The sequence below is a fragment of the Idiotropiscis lumnitzeri genome, chromosome 8 (genome assembly GCF_059441095.1).
Source record: "Idiotropiscis lumnitzeri isolate Australia: NSW breed Sydney's pygmy pipehorse chromosome 8, RoL_Ilum_1.0, whole genome shotgun sequence".
Classification (NCBI taxonomy): Eukaryota; Metazoa; Chordata; class Actinopteri; order Syngnathiformes; family Syngnathidae; genus Idiotropiscis; species Idiotropiscis lumnitzeri.
The window spans coordinates 10,721,266-10,738,181 of record NC_142398.1 but is presented as its reverse complement, the minus strand read 5'-3'; the positions used below and the strand labels follow the sequence as shown (position 1 = coordinate 10,738,181).

The following is a 16,916-nucleotide window of genomic DNA, read 5'->3' as shown; positions in this document are numbered from 1 at the left end:
AATAGTCTTGCCTTGTCTGATGTCATTAAGTAGTCCACTGATTATTGTGGATTTTGCTGCCAACTCTGCATGGCTACCTCCACGTGGAGGTGTTTTGACCCCCTGAGGAAGAACACGATGATGAAGAGGATGATGACACGCTGGCGTCTACGTGCACTAAATTGGGAGAGCGCAGAGCGGATTCATGTCGACGTCATTGCTCTCCTTCACAGATAATTTCGTTTGGAGTTCACGAGTGCAATAGATGTAAACTGCGAGCTGAGTGGACCATGACGTCACTGGTCGGGGGCGACTGGGTCTCTATCGAGGTACGTGCTCGCTTCGTAGCGAACTTAGCCAAGTAATAAACTGCAATAATAATAATTTAAACTCGGGTATTAGCTCTCTTGACGGCCGAATAACGTACTAAAACGTTGAGCTCCTGACAACAACGCCTACGGTGTCGTTTGTGGAAGTAGCACGCAAGCTAACTAGCAAAAACTTTTAATACGTTCCAAGTTTCACCTCGTTGTTTTTGGCAATAAAACATGACAGATGTCGCAGATATGCTAACCTTTGGAGTGCGTTGTACTATTAAGTTTGAACATCGTGTTAAATGAGTGTTATACTGTAAAATTATTTACCCTGCCTTTATGCTTCATATGATATTATAGTGCGTATGTCGCTTATAAAAATTACGATTTTCAATTGTTTTAGTGTCAGCAGTAACTTTTTTGCGAATCGAAAGTGAAATTAACTTGATCACCTCATATAATTGAAAGAAATCATGATCGAGTTCACTAAAAATGTGCAAAAATATTGACGTATGTAGACGTGTAGATAACCATTGCTTTAGTGGCAATATTAGATAACTATATAGGAGCATCCAGCCAGATATTTCCTATAACAACCCTCATCCTGTTATGTAGCCTATCAGGGGATTTTGGGTGAACGTAGACTAACCTGTCTGGTTACCAGTCAGTCAGGGCACTCAATGGAGAAACACAATTGTGGCAACACGTTCACATTCACACTGTTTGAGTGGGAACTGGAGCCACACTGCCAAGCACCTAAGTCAGGCGAACTTTCACTACAGTAGGGGGGGGGCACTCCTGTCCTCGAGTGCCGCTGTGCTGCATATTTAATGTTTCTGTGCTCCAACACACCTGATTCAAATGATTAAAGGGACACTTGATAGGCGTTAATCTTAAAAATGACATCAGTTCTGAAATCGAATTTTTGTGACTGTTGCATTTTGTGAATCACTTCAACCTGGCTACCTCCTCAGATTCTCCATGCTTTAATGCAACTGTAATTGAGGCTAACCGCAACACAAAGTGAACTTTTCATCGCCAGTTTATGATGACCAGTATTGTACAGACAAAAAATGACAACTTAGTTGCATTTCACGATCTTGGTGAGGTTAAGTGCTTCAGAAAATGGATGGATGGATGAATAGCCAAGATGGTGTCGTAGCTTTCACAATAGTCTTTTAGTCACAGTCATGGCTTGATGGATGTGGAGCTATGGTGAGTGATATTTGAACTCATGTATTTCCTTGAGAATATCTTCACTTAAAAATGATCATCAGCATTCAAATACGGTCCTGCATTCAATTAAAAATGCGCATGTGGATATGTGTATGTGCATTGTTGAAAGATCAAGGTTAAGTAAATAATTCTGTAGGTAATTAATTCTTTGAAACATTAATATTAAATTTACATAAAACACTCCCATGCGCAGTCCTGCTGTAAAGTTTCTGACAGAATTTAAAAAATAGGAACATGAACATAAATCGTTCAGGATGTGAATTTCTGTTTTTGGCAGCTCTGTGAATGTGATTCAGTCATGAATCTTTCTAAAGTTAGCGCTGGTGCAACTGTAATTGTTGTAGCAATTGTAGAAAATGCAATACAATACAGTTCGTATTAAAGCCAAAATAAAATCAAAATAAATCATCTGGTTTTATAACGTGTAAACACAGTTTGTACTTTATTTATGTGTTGTATTTTTGTCCTCAAAGGGCATAGCAATACGGTCAGGGGCTTCAGTCGGGTTTGCCAATTAGTAAGGACGCGTACCTTTCATATTTTAACCAGTTCGGTTCCGTTTCTCTGTACCTGGGAAACAATATCACTATTCAATGGCAGCAATTTTTTTCTACTTTTGTTTGTGGCAATAAATGTTAATTTACTTAACAATTAAAAAAGGTTCAATGTAACAACCGATTTTCAATATAAAAATAGCAATCATCATGAATTTAAAACAAATGAGCCAAAGGATGGAATCAAAATAAAGGTATAACTGGACTGAAATGTGCAAAACGATGACAGTTGTAAGAGGACGTGAATGAGAACAAACAGATACATTTGGATCAAATTCATCATTTGAATGAACCCGACGCGGTATGTAATGCTTGCTACAGTTTGAGCACAAGCTTTAGCTAGTTCACCCGTATGAAATTGTAAATGTATTTCTAAAAGCACACTTTGTTTTAACCGCGCACCTTACAGCATGTTTGGATATGATGGTAGAAGACCGCAGCCCAGAACCGATTGCTGGCACATCGCCAGCCCCCGCTCGGGCCCAGCACCAAGAAGTCCACCGAAGATGTCCAATCAAAGCATACTAGGAAGTGCGAGACGTCACCATTGCCACAATATGTTTAAAAAATATTCCTTTGTTTGGCTTGGTGGCAGTCATGTTTTGCTCGCTGGTGTGCAAAAATCGATGACTCGTAACTTTTACGGAGTCGGGGTATCACTATACAGTAGGTTAATTTCTCTATCCCAGGGTTGGGCACACATTTTGATTGGTGGGCCACAATGGGTTCTAAAATTTGACACAGGAGCTGGACCAGGAGCGGATGGATGGAGCGTTTTGGTGACCTCACCTCATCGGAGAAGAAAAATACATTTAATTTTAAAAGCAAAACAAAAGCATTACAACAAAATATCTGTCTTTGACACACCACAGTATTTAAAAAATAAAACATTAACAAAGTGTATTGATTTAATTTTTTCCAAGTTTGACGGGCCTGATTAAAACGTTTAACGAGCCACACATGGCCCCCGGGCCGTAGTTTGGCCACACCTGCTCTAAATGGTGATGTCATTTGACATTTGCATTCTGTAATTTCTGCCTCAGATGCATGGACAGGATTCCCCACCTGGCACCTTAGAAGCATGTGAAGAAGACCCCTGCCCCACACCACATTCTAACAGCGACCGAATCGCAGAGCAAGACTTCGCCTGCCATTGCTGCTTCGATGTCCTGGTGAACCCCACCACCTTGACCTGCGGCCACAACTTTTGCCGCCACTGTCTGGCCCTGTGGTGGGAGTCCTCTCGCAAGAACGAGTGTCCAGAGTGCCGCCAGAGGTGGGAAGGCTTTCCCAAAGTCAACACACTGTTTAGGTAGGATTTTTCACAAGCAGGCGATATCGCCGAATATACGCTATCATTAACTGGAGTTGCTTTGTAAACTGGTACCAGAAAAGTAACACAATACCCGTGTGCCACTCCTAAACGTTTGTATGAAAAAATATCACACATTGTCCTAAATAATTAGTGTGTAGGCATTCATTTTATAAGTTAATTGTTTTTTATTTTATTTTTTGAGATGTAAATGATCACTACATTTTTTTGTAGTACGATCAGTGAAAACAATTTTTTAACACTCCAACGTATGTTTTACTGCCTTGATTGAATTGAAATTTGGCAGTGACTCGATTGGTCTTGCTTGATTTTTCTCCACTGTGGCTTTGAGGCTTTCTTGAGACTTGAAGGTTACAACTCGAGACTTACTTCTCCCCCTGCTGTGTACGGTTCGGCAGATAGTGACAAATTCTCTTAAGAGGTAAAACTTGCAAAATTCAAGCTATTTATTTGTCACTGCCGGGTGAGGTTTATGTAAAACTGATAGAAAACAAAGAACTAAACAACAATAATCTACTAGCAGCATAGAACGTTACTAATCAAATCAAACATGGAAATACTGCGTACAATAATATATTTAAATAATTTTTTTTAACTTTGAAATAGTGTTCAAATCAGCATAGTTTGTACATTTTGTTTTTTATTGAGACTATTAAAAATGTCCAGACAATTCAGGAAAAATGAGAAATAGGTGCTGATTTTCATGCATCATCTTTGTGACAAATCTTTCTTCTATGGATACATTTTAAATAAAATCTCAGTACTGAAGGAATAATTTAATCTTGTTTGATAGCTGAACTGCTGTATCAAAATTTTATTTAATCAAGAGGAAATGTCTTCCGTGATTCCTCTACTTTTACTTTTGTTTTAAGTCTTAAGCCGTGTTATTACCATCAACTGTTCCATCCCATTTTTCAGTTCTATGTTTATCATACTGTTTTCCTTTGCCATCTCTGGTACCTTTCCGTGGTGACGTCACAATAAAGACAACAAACCAATTCATCGTTGGAACAGTTGTTGGGAGTGTAATGCAAATGTAACTCGAGGCAAGTTTTTGATCAAAGATGCTCATTCACTCTGCCAGAGCGGCAACGGACAAGTTATTTGGCGAGGTTGTGCAACGGAGGCAAGCAGAGATCCAAGATGATACCAAAATCTGCCGAATTTTACTGGCTTTCGAGAGGTGAGAAAGTTTCCTGACGATGTCGCATTGGGAACTGCCATTGTCCACCTCACTCAAGCAATGTGTTTTTTCTGTTTAGGTATGGCGACAACCTGGGCAGGTCGAGGACCAAGCAGCACAAAGTAACGGGCGTCGTCTTCTGTGCAGTCTTTGCCGTGCTCTTTTGTGTGGCGGTATGTTAAAAGTGGATTTATTTATTTGATTTCAAATTTGATTGGTTATTAAATAGTGTGGTTCACAGTCCTGATTTATACTGGCGAGGCCACGCCACACATACTTTGAGCCATTACACTTTATGAAGCCAGTTTATTTATTAACATTCTTTTTGTTACAATTTCTTATGGTTTTGCAGGGCAGACTGCCCCTAAAATTTGCCGTTTTATTTATTTTAAAATATTTTTTGTTTTTCACAAACTCTCGTATCCATTTTTTTAATCATCTAGTGCAAATGAAAGAAAATGTGTGTATTTACTTTGCAAGTCATGTGATTTATCAGCGTTATTCAAATTTCATGCTTGGGGCCCCTAAAATTTCAGATTAGGGGCCATTGTGCTCCTAGTAAAAAAGAAACTAATTAAGTCTGGAGCGCTGTTTTTTTAAATAACAAAAATAATTGAAGTGGAACAGATTAGTGGGATTTCAATTAATTTTAATGAGGAAAATGAATTGGATCAACGAATAAATTGAGTTATGAGCCTGGTCAAGGAACAAATTAGCCTTGGGCGTCAAGGTACCACTGTATAATTAATTATGCTGCACATCAGACAACTCAATCTGTGGCAATCAGTTACCAAATTTCAAGTTTGTTTAGTCAGTTTGAGATACCAGTATGTGTGCGTGTGCATGTGTGTGTGTGGGGGTGTGTGTGGCTGCGTGTACTGCTGTAGTATGTGTAAACGGATGGCAGCATGATATTGCTTTTGTAGACACGAAAATAACTGAAGCTTGTATTGTATTATAACACATATATGCAGGTGTCATTGCTGTTGTATCGATTGAGCAGTAGCCATGAAGTGGCGCAAGAGGACCAGTTGTTCAGACAGTCTGTGTTACAATGGACGCCAGAGGAAATGATCTTCTGGCTGGAGACCTTGCGACCTGAACTGTCCAGCAAGTCGTTCCAGCCAGGGAGTCCAAATGGCAGGTACAGTGGATTTCAAAAGTCTTTGCACCTCTCTTCAATTGCAGCATAACACATGGATGCAGCAGTAGCCGCTCGTACACATTGCGTTTTAACATCACTGACTTTCAGATTAATGACGTTGCTGGAGGAGAAGAACTTGTGGAAGCCGCCTTACAATATCCAGAATCAGGCTTACCGACGCGCAATTCTGACTGAACTGCATCGACTTCGAGCCCTGGAGCTCAGACCCCAGAACTTGTGGGAGTATAAGGCAAGCACTAAAGGGACCAATGTTATTTTTCTTTGATGTTCAATCAAAAGACATATATTATTTATTTCCGGGTTGTTCTGCCTTTGCTACATATATGCAATAGACTAGAGCGGTATAACAGGCGTGCAGATGTGTCAGCCATGTTGGCTGGGGTGACAGTCCAAAAAGTAAAATTACTGCATGCACTGTAGTATTTGTTCATTTTCCATTTGTGTTTTTGATTGTGCCGTTCAATAAATGATTCTCCTTTTTTTTTTTTTTTTTGTAAATCAAAATATTGTCTTCAAAATTTTTAACTTATAACTTGTACGTCATGGCCCCACTGTATAACCAAATGATGCCTCGTAAACATGTTCCTTTCTCTTTCCATCAGGCGGCCAATTCAGGAAAGTCTCTGTTCCTGCTGTACGCTATGAAGCACTCCCCTCGCCTAACGCTCTTCTACTTGTACTTATTTGACTATTTGGAAACCTTCTTGCCCTTCCTGCACACCTGCTGTCCATCCATCATCCTCGCCAATCAACCAGTGGAGAGCCTGCCCTTCAACGCACAGGTAACACTTGCTCAAACTCGACTGAAGTTTTTTTTCTCCCCCATCCACAATGTGACAACAGCGGTGGTGTTCTCGCTCTCTAGACGGAACCCAACTGGCTACAGTGGGCTGAGTTCACGGGTAAATACTTCCTGCTCCCATACCAGCTGATAGCAGAGTTTGCCTGGGCCTGGCTGCCCGTCCACTACTGGACCTCTCTCTTGGTCATTGTCCATGCCATGCTGCTGTCGATGTTGGAATGCTGCTCACTGTGGAGAGTCTGCACCACGGCTGGAATCAGGTCTTCACCACACGACCAACTGCAAGGCTATATGATATTTGCTCACGAGCTTGAATCGCTAATTATCGTATGTCATAATTTGGGGAGAGTCAAAGTTTGATAATCATGTGTTTCCTTGTTATTAGGACACTCCCTGATATGTTGTGGAACCACGTGTGGGCCATGTTAACCCAGGGACTGGTCTTGTGCCTCATGTGGCCTCTGGTGCCACAGCTGGTCTGCAACTGCCTCTTCTACTGGGCCCTCTACATCAGTCCCCTCATGAACATAGAGCTGTTGGTACGCCAACTCAGACACCGGGGAACGGCAATGCGTTAATGCAGGTTGTGCATTGCTAAATGAACCAACGTTTGTTGGATCATCACTTTATTTTCTCACGTTAATGCACATGCAGCTGGTTTATTTGCTGCGGGAAGTTCTGCTTTATCCTGACCGTCTATTGGAGGAGTGGGACATGGAACCGTGATGGAAGAGATGCGTATTCGCAAACCATGTTGCCCACGGCAACATTTGTCTCATGCACATGCAGATGATTAAGCTTGGCTTCACTGTGTTCTGGCCTAAGTCGAGCTTGTTTAAGATGAGCTCATGTGTTTACATACGTTCTATTTTTTGTATTTTAAATGTTTTTTTGTTTTTTTTAATGACCTCTCTCCACATTCGTTGTTCCTAATTTAGCTGCATGATTGCAATGTATGTTTATTTAAACTTGTGGAGTTTATTTTAATACACCTCTTCAACAAGATAATACAATTTAAGGAAGAGCATTCCAGAATAGATTTACTTTTATTGCTAATGAATGAAGCATTGCACATCTTTTAAAAAACACAGAAGAATGCGTATACCTGCTTTCACAAAAGCCTTTATTTTCTCTTTATTTGCACTTAAATGTTCAACACTGTGATTTTTTTTAATTTACAGCATTTTTATGAAAATAAAGAAATATTTTATATGCTATATTTACTACTTCCTGGGTTAAACATAACGTTTAGTTATACCCCTAAAGTGAAATTATTAACATAAACAGAATGTGCGTGGTATAAAATGGGGAGTGATATTTACCGTATTTTTATGGCCAAAAGACGCGCCGTATCAAAGGGTGCAGTACCAGTTGAGGGTGCCATTTCTGTATTTGATACATAGATAGAACGCACCGTATCATTGGGCGCAAACAGAACCGAGCAGTGCGCTGGCTGCTCAGTCCGCCTTCACACAATAAAGGGATTTCTAATTCTAATTTCCCAAGATCGAATCAAACTCTGATTCCACGTAAGGTTTTACCTGCAGGTAAAAGTTGAATAGCTTAATGATGGTCGATAAAATATCGAACAACACGTAAAGTTTAGGTCGTTAACATAAATTCTGGCGCACGCGCGCCACAAATTGCGTGGCATCACCCTGCGCATTTTGCGTTTTTTTAGTGGCCGATTCCAACGCATTATTCGTGTGTGGTTGTGTTTTGATCTAGTGTACTTGCCGTAGTTAGCGTTCAAACATGACGGACCTTCTGCGCAAGCGCACCTCACATCGTGCAGGCGTCACACATCGACGCTGCTTTGGCTCAGTTCCTGCTGGACAAGTGAGTAGCTTTCAATGCTCAGATCAAAAAGATAATGCTAATGTTAGCTGTCGAAAAATTGCGTGGCAGCAATAAATAAACCATCAGCTTGATTGTTGACAGTTTCTCACTGACGCGACCAGCCACGCAACAAAGTCAAAAGTGCTGTATAAAGAAAAATAAACATCGCGATGACTGCAAATCCTAAATATACAGTTTGAGTAAAGCCAAAATACATCTCCTGTATCATACTGTCTTCTTGTCACTGTATTTTTTTAATTCTCTAAAGTCTTTCAGTAATCCAAAAACGAGTGGCAAACAAACCTGCATCGAGTAATTGTATTAATGGATTTTAACAAAAGTGTGATTTATATTGTTATTTCGAACCGGAAGTTCTAATCTTGTTTGCAAGAACCTGTGACCCATGTTGAACATTGCTAAATATTTATTATGTACATACAATGTCATGTTGGTTAACTTAACTATACAACTTAATCTTCAACATGTCAACATTTAGCGTAGCTTTTATTTTGCTATGAAAAAAAATGAAGCGGAAGTTCCCGCGGTGCTTCCGCTCGTGGCTAAGCGACAAGAGCAGAAAAGATCAAAACGGCAATTTTGATTAAGTTGAACCATGCCATCAATATAAGTACCCAACCGGACCCGTTACAGTTATCTCATCGAGAGAGGAAAAGATGCGAGGAAAAATTGTGTGGCACTTTTTATGAAACCTTTTTTGCGGGAGACTACTTTTTTGTAACCTGGGGGAAGACATTTACACTCAGGTTGGTGTCCGTTTCTGTTGTTAGACGAGACATATTTTGCGAATTTTTCTTTTTGTAGTTGCTAATCTTCACTACCGTCTTTTAATTATGTTGGCAACCAGGAGGGACATTCTAACGATTAGCGACCATCCTCCCAATAGCTAAACCTAACGCTAATTGCTAATTTACGGAGTGAACGCCAAGCATTGGCCAACAAGCTAGCAGCAATTAAAGTGCCATTTTATATGTTTATAATCTAGTGAGTGTGTTTTGTATAAATTGTGACTTGCTCGTGATTTAAACACGTTTGAAATCAAGGCGAATGTTGGCCAAATAAACAGTCCCATTGGGCTAATGCTGCTAGGCTAGCTAGGCAACTCTGTGGAGTGGCACTGGAAAAGCATCCATTTGGATAGAACAGAACCCGAAATAAACACACGCCACAGCTAATTAACTAGTTTATCGTGTTAATTCTAGCCCTTTAAAGTTAGATCGTCGTTTAGTTTTCTAGGCCCGGCTTGATTCGCACCCCCTTCCGAACAAAGCATCCTCCTCCCTGTTGATGTGTCCTTGAGCTTCACAATGGATGACTTCCAGCTAGGAGGCAGTGGTTGGGAATGGGCCTGCCAGGATGCATCTGTTAGGATGTACTGTACTAAAATATAAACGCAAAACTTTACTTTTTTTGCGTCCATTTGTCATGAGCTAAAATAAAATATAAGAGACTTTATCTTGAGTATTTTAGTCAACATTTATTGAGGAAAGCCCAATGCACACCTATGTAATATTCATGCTTTCTAATCACCATCTTGATATGACGCACCGATAAGTTGGAATGATTATCTCGACAAAGGAGAAGTGCCTCCTAAAACATTCAACAGCATTATTTGAGAGCAATTGGCATTTTACATACATAGTCATACAATAGTGCATACAAATAGGAAAACAACACAAAAGTGTTCTGAGAATGACATGCAAGTTGTAATAATGTGAGCTATTCAACCATTTTAAATAGCGCTTTTCCAGGGCAGCTGCAGCCTTAACCAAGCCAAGGGAATAATAGTTTTCATCAGGAGTTTTCATTGTAGTTAGCTTTTATTTCATTTGGCTTTTTTTTTTATTCACTTTAATTACTTTTTGGCACGGGTGTGTCAGAAAATGCTTCGTTTTAGTTTAGATATCAGTTTTTGTATTTGCTTTAGGCTTCTAAAAAATTATGGAGTATTAAAACGGTCAATAATTATGTAATAAATTAAAATAATAATAATAATGAAAATAATAATAAAGCCTGAAAGCCCATGCGTGAAATAAATCAAGAAAGATGAAAATGGAGGACATATGTAGTTTCAGTGATTTTTTTAAGTACAATTGTTTTTATTTTATTTCTGTAATGAAAAGGTTTTTAAAATTTTGTTTTCGTTAATTTTGGACTCAAGGTAGGTCGCCAGCCAATAACAGGGCACCTACAGAGATGTAACCATTCCCACCTATGGATCATTTCGAGTCTTCAATGAATCTTACATGTTTATTTGCTATGAGCGAGGGAGGAAGCTGGAGTGCCTCAGAAAATGCGCATTCCAACGGCTCATCTGTAGGGAATTGTGCAATGGAGATGGCGGGTGACAGTTTGAGTGAGAGGTGGTCATCTGCCCTGGACATTTTGGAGTTTCCCTTGAACAAGGCATAAACCCATCACTGTTTGCATACCTCATTCACTTTGACATCTTGACTTGGATGCATGCATTGTATGTGATCGGGTTCTCGGGTAGGCGTGCAAGACAATTTATCCAGCAGAGTGGGACTTGAATCTGTCCTTGAAGGATTACAACTACTAACTGAAGTCCCAAAAAAAAAAAGTCAAATAAGAAAACTTAAAGCATGTCAAAATTTTAAACAACTACTCGTGCATTCAGGTCATCATTTCTTTCTTTTTTTTTTGTATTATAGAGATGGGCTCCGAGAGTCCTGACCGCTTTGGACCATCCGTCACCATGATGACCGAAGAGGAGCAGCAGCAGCAGCAAGATATCGGTTGCCTGATCAACTCTGATGGTGAAGAAGTGGACTTGTCTGATCTCCGTAAGTCAAGTACACAATCAATCGTCGGATCACTTTCATAATCAGAATTCCCTTTATTGTTGTTATACTCAGTGTATGAGATTGGAGAGCTCCACTCTCCAATGCAAATATAAATAATAAAAATAAAATAATGATAAATACTGGAGTTGGCAGTTGGGTTGTGATTAAAAAAAATCAGTGATTTTACATACAATCAACAATTAAGTCATTCCTGTTCTTATTCTTGAAGTGTGGTATCGGCTCCACTAGTAGTATGCAGGCTCTTTCTAGTAGTGCGAAAATTACTGAATTAAAAATGTGCGTGCGTATGTGGGCATACAGTGGACAGCCATGGAAAAAATGATGCAACCTCCCTTGTTTCTTCAGTTTCCAATTCACTTTAAAAGGCTAGTCCCAAAAAAATGATATTTTTTGGGACAAATCTATTAATGACAGCAAAAACTGCTCATAGCCGTTGAATTGAAGCGCTAATTGAGACATTTTCCAAAGGTTTTCTTGATATTAACCAAAATCACATCATAAGTTATTTTATAAATATCTACTCTTATTTTGCACTGCCAAATCGGGTGCCTTGAGGTATTCCATGTTTACTTTTGTGTCAGTTGGTTACTCATACTTTTAGCGGCATGATTGATGGCAGCTGACACAAAAATGAACAAGAAATTGAAGAAAACATGGCAGTATTTTTTTACATAGCTGTATATGTCCACATACAGCATATGTTTACCTAGACTGTTGCGATTACTTATACATTTTGCTTATATATCCCCATATGTGGTTAGCCAGTTGATAACATGCTTGAAATGTGTCACCTGCTTCTTTATTTTCTGGAGGTTCTCAAAAATAAATCTCTCTTTTGAAAAATTCCAGTTCATGGGTTTGACGCTTGTTGAAAATAGCCTTTTGAGAAATTAATAGTGAAGTAATTTCATCCTAAAAACATCGCTGTCCCAAAAATATCTTCTTGTTTTTTAATTGAAAAAATATATATATTTTTAATTTTTATTTTGAATTGGTAATGGGAAATGAGAATCATTAGGAACCGGAGTTGTCCAAATTCAAACGATACCTAACCCTACTTGTGGTTGCAGACCACAGCATTACAGTATCTTATTGCCACTTCTTTTCCCCTCTTAACTTAAATTTTGGCTTGCAGTAGAAATAAAAAAAATGATCAAGTGATGGCTCCTATCTATAAAAATTCATAATTTGTGTGACTGGGATCTACTGACTCACTTGTGTTTTTCCCCGTAACAAGTCTTTTCTCCTTTCCTTCTAACCAGGAGAGAGTGCCAGCCCGGGTAGCGCAGCCACAGAACCGCCCTCCATAACGTTCAATCAGAGCGAGAATGAGAAGCTGACCTCGTTCCACACCTGCTCCGTGTGCGGGAAAGAGTTTCCTTACGCCTCCAAACTCCAGCGCCACCTGCGTACGCACTCTGGAGAGAGGCCTTTCCCGTGCTCCATGTGCGACAAGAGATTCCCAGAGAAAGGGTTGCTCATGATCCATGAGAGAGTCCACACGGGAGAAAAGCCCTATCCGTGCACTTTCTGTGAAAAACGGTTTGCTAGTCAGGGCGAACTGCGACTCCACCGGAGGACGCACACGGGCGAGAGGCCGTACCACTGCTCCATCTGTTTGAAAAGCTTCTCTCGCCATTGGCACCTCAAGACGCACTTGGACGCCATGCACTCGGAGGTGGTCGCCGGCTTCACCAGAAAGAAGTTCCCGTGCTCGGACTGCGACAAGAGCTGCAACTCGGCCGCCGAGCTGCGCGACCACCAGAGGACTCACACGGGCGAGCGGCCCTATCAGTGCTCTTACTGCGACAAGAGGTTCGCCTTGTCGGGCACGCTAGTGCGCCACGAGCGCCTCCACACCGGGATCACGCCCTACCACTGCTTGGACTGCGGCAAGACCTTTGCGCAACAGTGGACGCTGACAACACACATGCGCACGCACAGGGGCGAGAAGCCGTACAGCTGCACGCAGTGCGACAAGTCCTTCGTGGCGCCCGGGGAGCTCCGGAGACACACTCGGATCCACACGGGGGAGAAGCCGTACGCGTGCGGCGACTGCGGGAGACACTTCTCGTTGGCGGGGACCCTGAGGAACCACAGAAAGTCTTGCGCGCAGATTAAAAACGGAGCCCCAGACATTGAAACTGCTGGAAGAGAGTCATCTGAAAGAAACACAAAGGCCAACAACGTTAGCACCCAGGTGAGGAGCTGAAATCCTTTTTCCTCTGTTTTTTAGGCTGAGGCGCAATGATCATTTAACTACATTTTCTTGATCTTCTTTTGGAAAATTATGAACAAATACATGGGTTCCTCTGAGGTTACAAAGGACTAACAATGTACTAGTTTATTGCTCCCCGACCACCGGGCCGCGAGGCCATTTTGTACCGGGAATATCAATGTTAAATGAGAATATTTATTTATTTATTTTATTTTTTTATAGCAGAACATTTCTATGTATATCAGGGATTTACTTTGGCAACACCACTCCCCTTTTGTGTTTATTTTCCAATTTGAAAAATATACGTGAGCAACCACTCACTCGTTACAATAAATAATGCATCAATGTTTTGGTTTTATAGTTTAGGCTTACGCTAACAGTTCTTGACTGTCAGTTATTTTTTTAATGACTCATTGCAAGTGAATAACTTGAGTTTTTTTTTAAGGTGTCTGACATTCAAGCTGCTCCCAGCATTCAGGCCTCCTCCACATCTTCGCCCTCCTCTTCTTCCTCATCTTCGTACTCCTCAGAGGACGTCAACTGTGACCCAGCAGACGAAGCTGAAAATAACTCAAATGTGCTAGAGAAAGACATTTCCAGTCCGCACATGAGCGTCGTTGTGAAAGAGGAGGAAGAGGAGGAACCTTTGTGCGGTATGTGAATATGGCTCGTTACAACTCCAGATAAGTTACGGATGAGTTCAACTAACCTGGCTTGTTTTGTTACGTTTTCACTATGTCAACCAGATGAAGCATTGGCTACAGAATTCCCTGCTGAGGACAGAAATTTACCTCCTGTGAAGGAAGAAATAGAAGACGATGTCATAGAGAGTAAGTAAAGTTCTGCAACGCTTCAGTTTTCTTCTGACTACTGTATTTTCACGACTATAGGGCGCAACGTATTGAAGTCTTTGTGTTGACTGACTACAAACTGCTTGTTTCAATCCCTTCCGTGATGTTTCTGCAGCACCTGCAAGGGACGGTGATGATGCCTCAAGCGGCGACAAAATCATCTCTCCGACCTCCCCGGTGAAGGATCAGCGTAAGAACAACAAGATCACGAGCTCGTACTGCTGCGGCTTGTGCGGCCGAGATTGCCACAAGATGTCAGCGCTGCAAATCCACATGCGCATCCACTCTGGCGAGAAACCCTTCCAGTGTGCCCTGTGCGGGAAGCAGTTCACCCAGAAAGGTCAACTCAAGGGCCACCAGAAGGTCCACACGGGAGAAAAGCCCTTCGCGTGCCCCGAGTGCGGCAAGTGTTTTGCCCACTCTGGTGCCATGAACCGACACCGGCTGACGCACACGGGGGAGAAGCCCTACCACTGCTCCTTGTGCGAGCGCAGTTTCAACCAGTCGGGACGCTTGCGGGAGCACGAGAAAACCCACTTCGGGGACAAGCTGAACTGCCCCGAGTGCGACAAGACGTTCACGCGCTCCTCCAGCCTCAAGAACCACTTGAGGCTGCACACGGGCGAGAGGCCGTATAGTTGCGATGTGTGTGGCCGGGGCTTCAGCCGCTCGCAGAGCCTCAGGCTCCACAAGCGCAAGCACGAGCTGCTGCGGGTGGAGGAGGAGTCCGGTTTCAGCGTGGGGGACGAAGATTTATCGGACAATAACTCACGGATCGATATGTGTAGAACTGTCAAAAATGAAGAGGATGTATTTCTATAAACCTCACGTAGTCGTTTTCGACTGTAGAGCAGGGCTGTCAAGCTTCTTTTTTTTTTTATTGCAGGCCACATTGTGAAAGGTGAAAAATCCATAATATAGAGAAACCATGAAAGAAAGAAAAAAAAAATATATATATATTTTTTAAATTTATGCCTAGTTCAAACTCATAAAACACACTTTTGAAGTGCTTGTTTTATCACTTTGAGTGAAGTTTATTTACTTTATAGCTAAAACAAATGTGAAATAAACGTCTGTATTTTTCAACACCAAACCATAAAACTTATCTAATGAAAGTCCGCTGGCCTAATGCTAATTTAGAATCCAAATCTCTTTTGGCAGGCAAACAAAAACTAGCATCGATGTTGCCATAATTGTAAGGCATACAACTAATGCTATGTGAACACACACAACTTACCAAAGCACTTCTCATTTATTCGAACCCCGGGGCATCAATAAAACACATTAACTCAATGCGCCGCTCGCACTAGAACTGCTGTTGTCCACAGCTCACCCCCTAACACTCACGCAGACTCGCCGACATCACTTGCCTGCCAACTAGGCTCCGCCTCTTAAGGGCACATATGTGACATGCAGAATTTTCTCATGTTTTCATATCCATTTACAATGTTTAAAAGTGTGTTGTAATTGAAATGTGTTGAAAGGTAGAGGAAGGGAAAATATTTTTTTTCATATGGTGTCTCTTATTCAACTTTTTTTTATTGTCTCTCTATCGCTGATTTTCACCAATTGCAGATTGTTCTGCAACATATCCCCCGAGATAAATATGTTAGAAGTAAACATTTGCCATTTGGATCCAGAATATCTGGCAAGCTGAAAAGGACAAGATACATGAAGTAGATGTATTTGCTCTGGAGGGTCACCCAAAATGTTTTGGTGGGGCGGATGTGACCCTTTGAGTTTGCTACCTGTTTATTAGACTGTAGAGAGAGAACTTCTTAACATGGTGGTTGCAATTCTTGAAGCAAAAAATATTTAACTCGCAGCTTAACTAACACACATGCTAGAGATGCGATTTAACAAGCATCTCTTTTAATGGACACTAGTCGAGCTCCTGTATTTTGTGTGTGTGCGTGACTGATCCCCAAATCTGAACATTACATTCCCCTTTTTAGAATGCTATTGATGGTAGTATAACTCTTTTTGGGGTGCGCAATGGTCACGTACTTCCATGCAGTATTTGCTCCTTGCTTTTATCTACTTAAGTTTGAGGACAGTAGCAAGTGATACGACAGTACATAAAATGAGAGATAAAATAAGAAAAAAAAAGGCCATTGTGAAAAAGCAACATGATCATATTTATCTTGTGTATGCCAAAAACCATTTTGCCTTTGTGTACATTGTTTTTCTACTATTATAGTATTGTAATCACTCGTGGTTGAGCTGGTTTACCCTGCTTCAGAAGGCTGAATTCAAGTTTGAAATCAAATAATCATGCTCTGGAAATAGGAGAGTAAAAGGTGATATTTTGTTTTCCCTTACAAATAAAACTATGGATTCACTTTGTGGGTTTGGATTTTACCCAGCAAGAAAAAGAGGTAAACTCTTGTGTGCATTTTCCCATTGTACCAAAACATATATATGTAAAACCTCGTCTTTTTTTAGCATTCTTCACAATTATGAAAAACAATGCAGTAAATTTCCCAAATATGTGTTGCAAACAGTATAATTTCGAAAAAAGGCTTAATTCTCTTGAATCACGGCCACCGGACCTCCCTTTATTCCATACCCGTTTTACGAATTCTGTCGATGGCTCGTG

At 40.9% G+C, this 16,916-nt stretch overlaps 2 protein-coding genes across 4 annotated transcripts; both read left to right on the top strand.

Moving 5' to 3' along the window:
- Positions 1 to 87: 87 nt before the first annotated feature.
- On the top strand, positions 88 to 7,783 carry LOC148332119 (bifunctional apoptosis regulator-like). 2 transcript variants are annotated; one of them, XM_088302828.1, is made up of 9 exons: positions 88 to 308; positions 3,127 to 3,359; positions 4,501 to 4,599; positions 4,679 to 4,772; positions 5,574 to 5,743; positions 5,852 to 5,993; positions 6,367 to 6,546; positions 6,630 to 6,826; positions 6,952 to 7,783. In XM_088302828.1, exons 1-9 carry the CDS (start codon positions 270 to 272, stop codon positions 7,142 to 7,144), a joined length of 1,347 nt encoding a protein of 448 aa, XP_088158954.1. In that variant the 5' UTR covers positions 88 to 269; the 3' UTR covers positions 7,145 to 7,783. The 2 variants fall into 2 exon arrangements, with proteins under 2 accessions (XP_088158954.1, XP_088158953.1); XM_088302827.1 differs by having other exon boundaries at positions 98 to 308; positions 3,127 to 3,395.
- Positions 7,784 to 8,272: 489 nt separating this feature from the next.
- On the top strand, positions 8,273 to 16,659 carry LOC148332118 (uncharacterized). Of its 2 annotated transcripts, none has more exons than XM_088303859.1 (6): positions 8,273 to 8,405; positions 11,096 to 11,227; positions 12,511 to 13,448; positions 13,912 to 14,119; positions 14,213 to 14,296; positions 14,433 to 16,659. In XM_088303859.1, the coding sequence occupies exons 2-6, from the start codon at positions 11,098 to 11,100 to the stop codon at positions 15,137 to 15,139; spliced, it is 2,067 nt and encodes a 688-aa protein (XP_088159985.1). In that variant the 5' UTR covers positions 8,273 to 8,405; positions 11,096 to 11,097; the 3' UTR covers positions 15,140 to 16,659. The 2 variants fall into 2 exon arrangements, with proteins under 2 accessions (XP_088159985.1, XP_088159984.1); XM_088303858.1 differs by lacking the exon at positions 8,273 to 8,405 and adding an exon at positions 8,941 to 9,169.
- Positions 16,660 to 16,916: the final 257 nt, after the last annotated feature.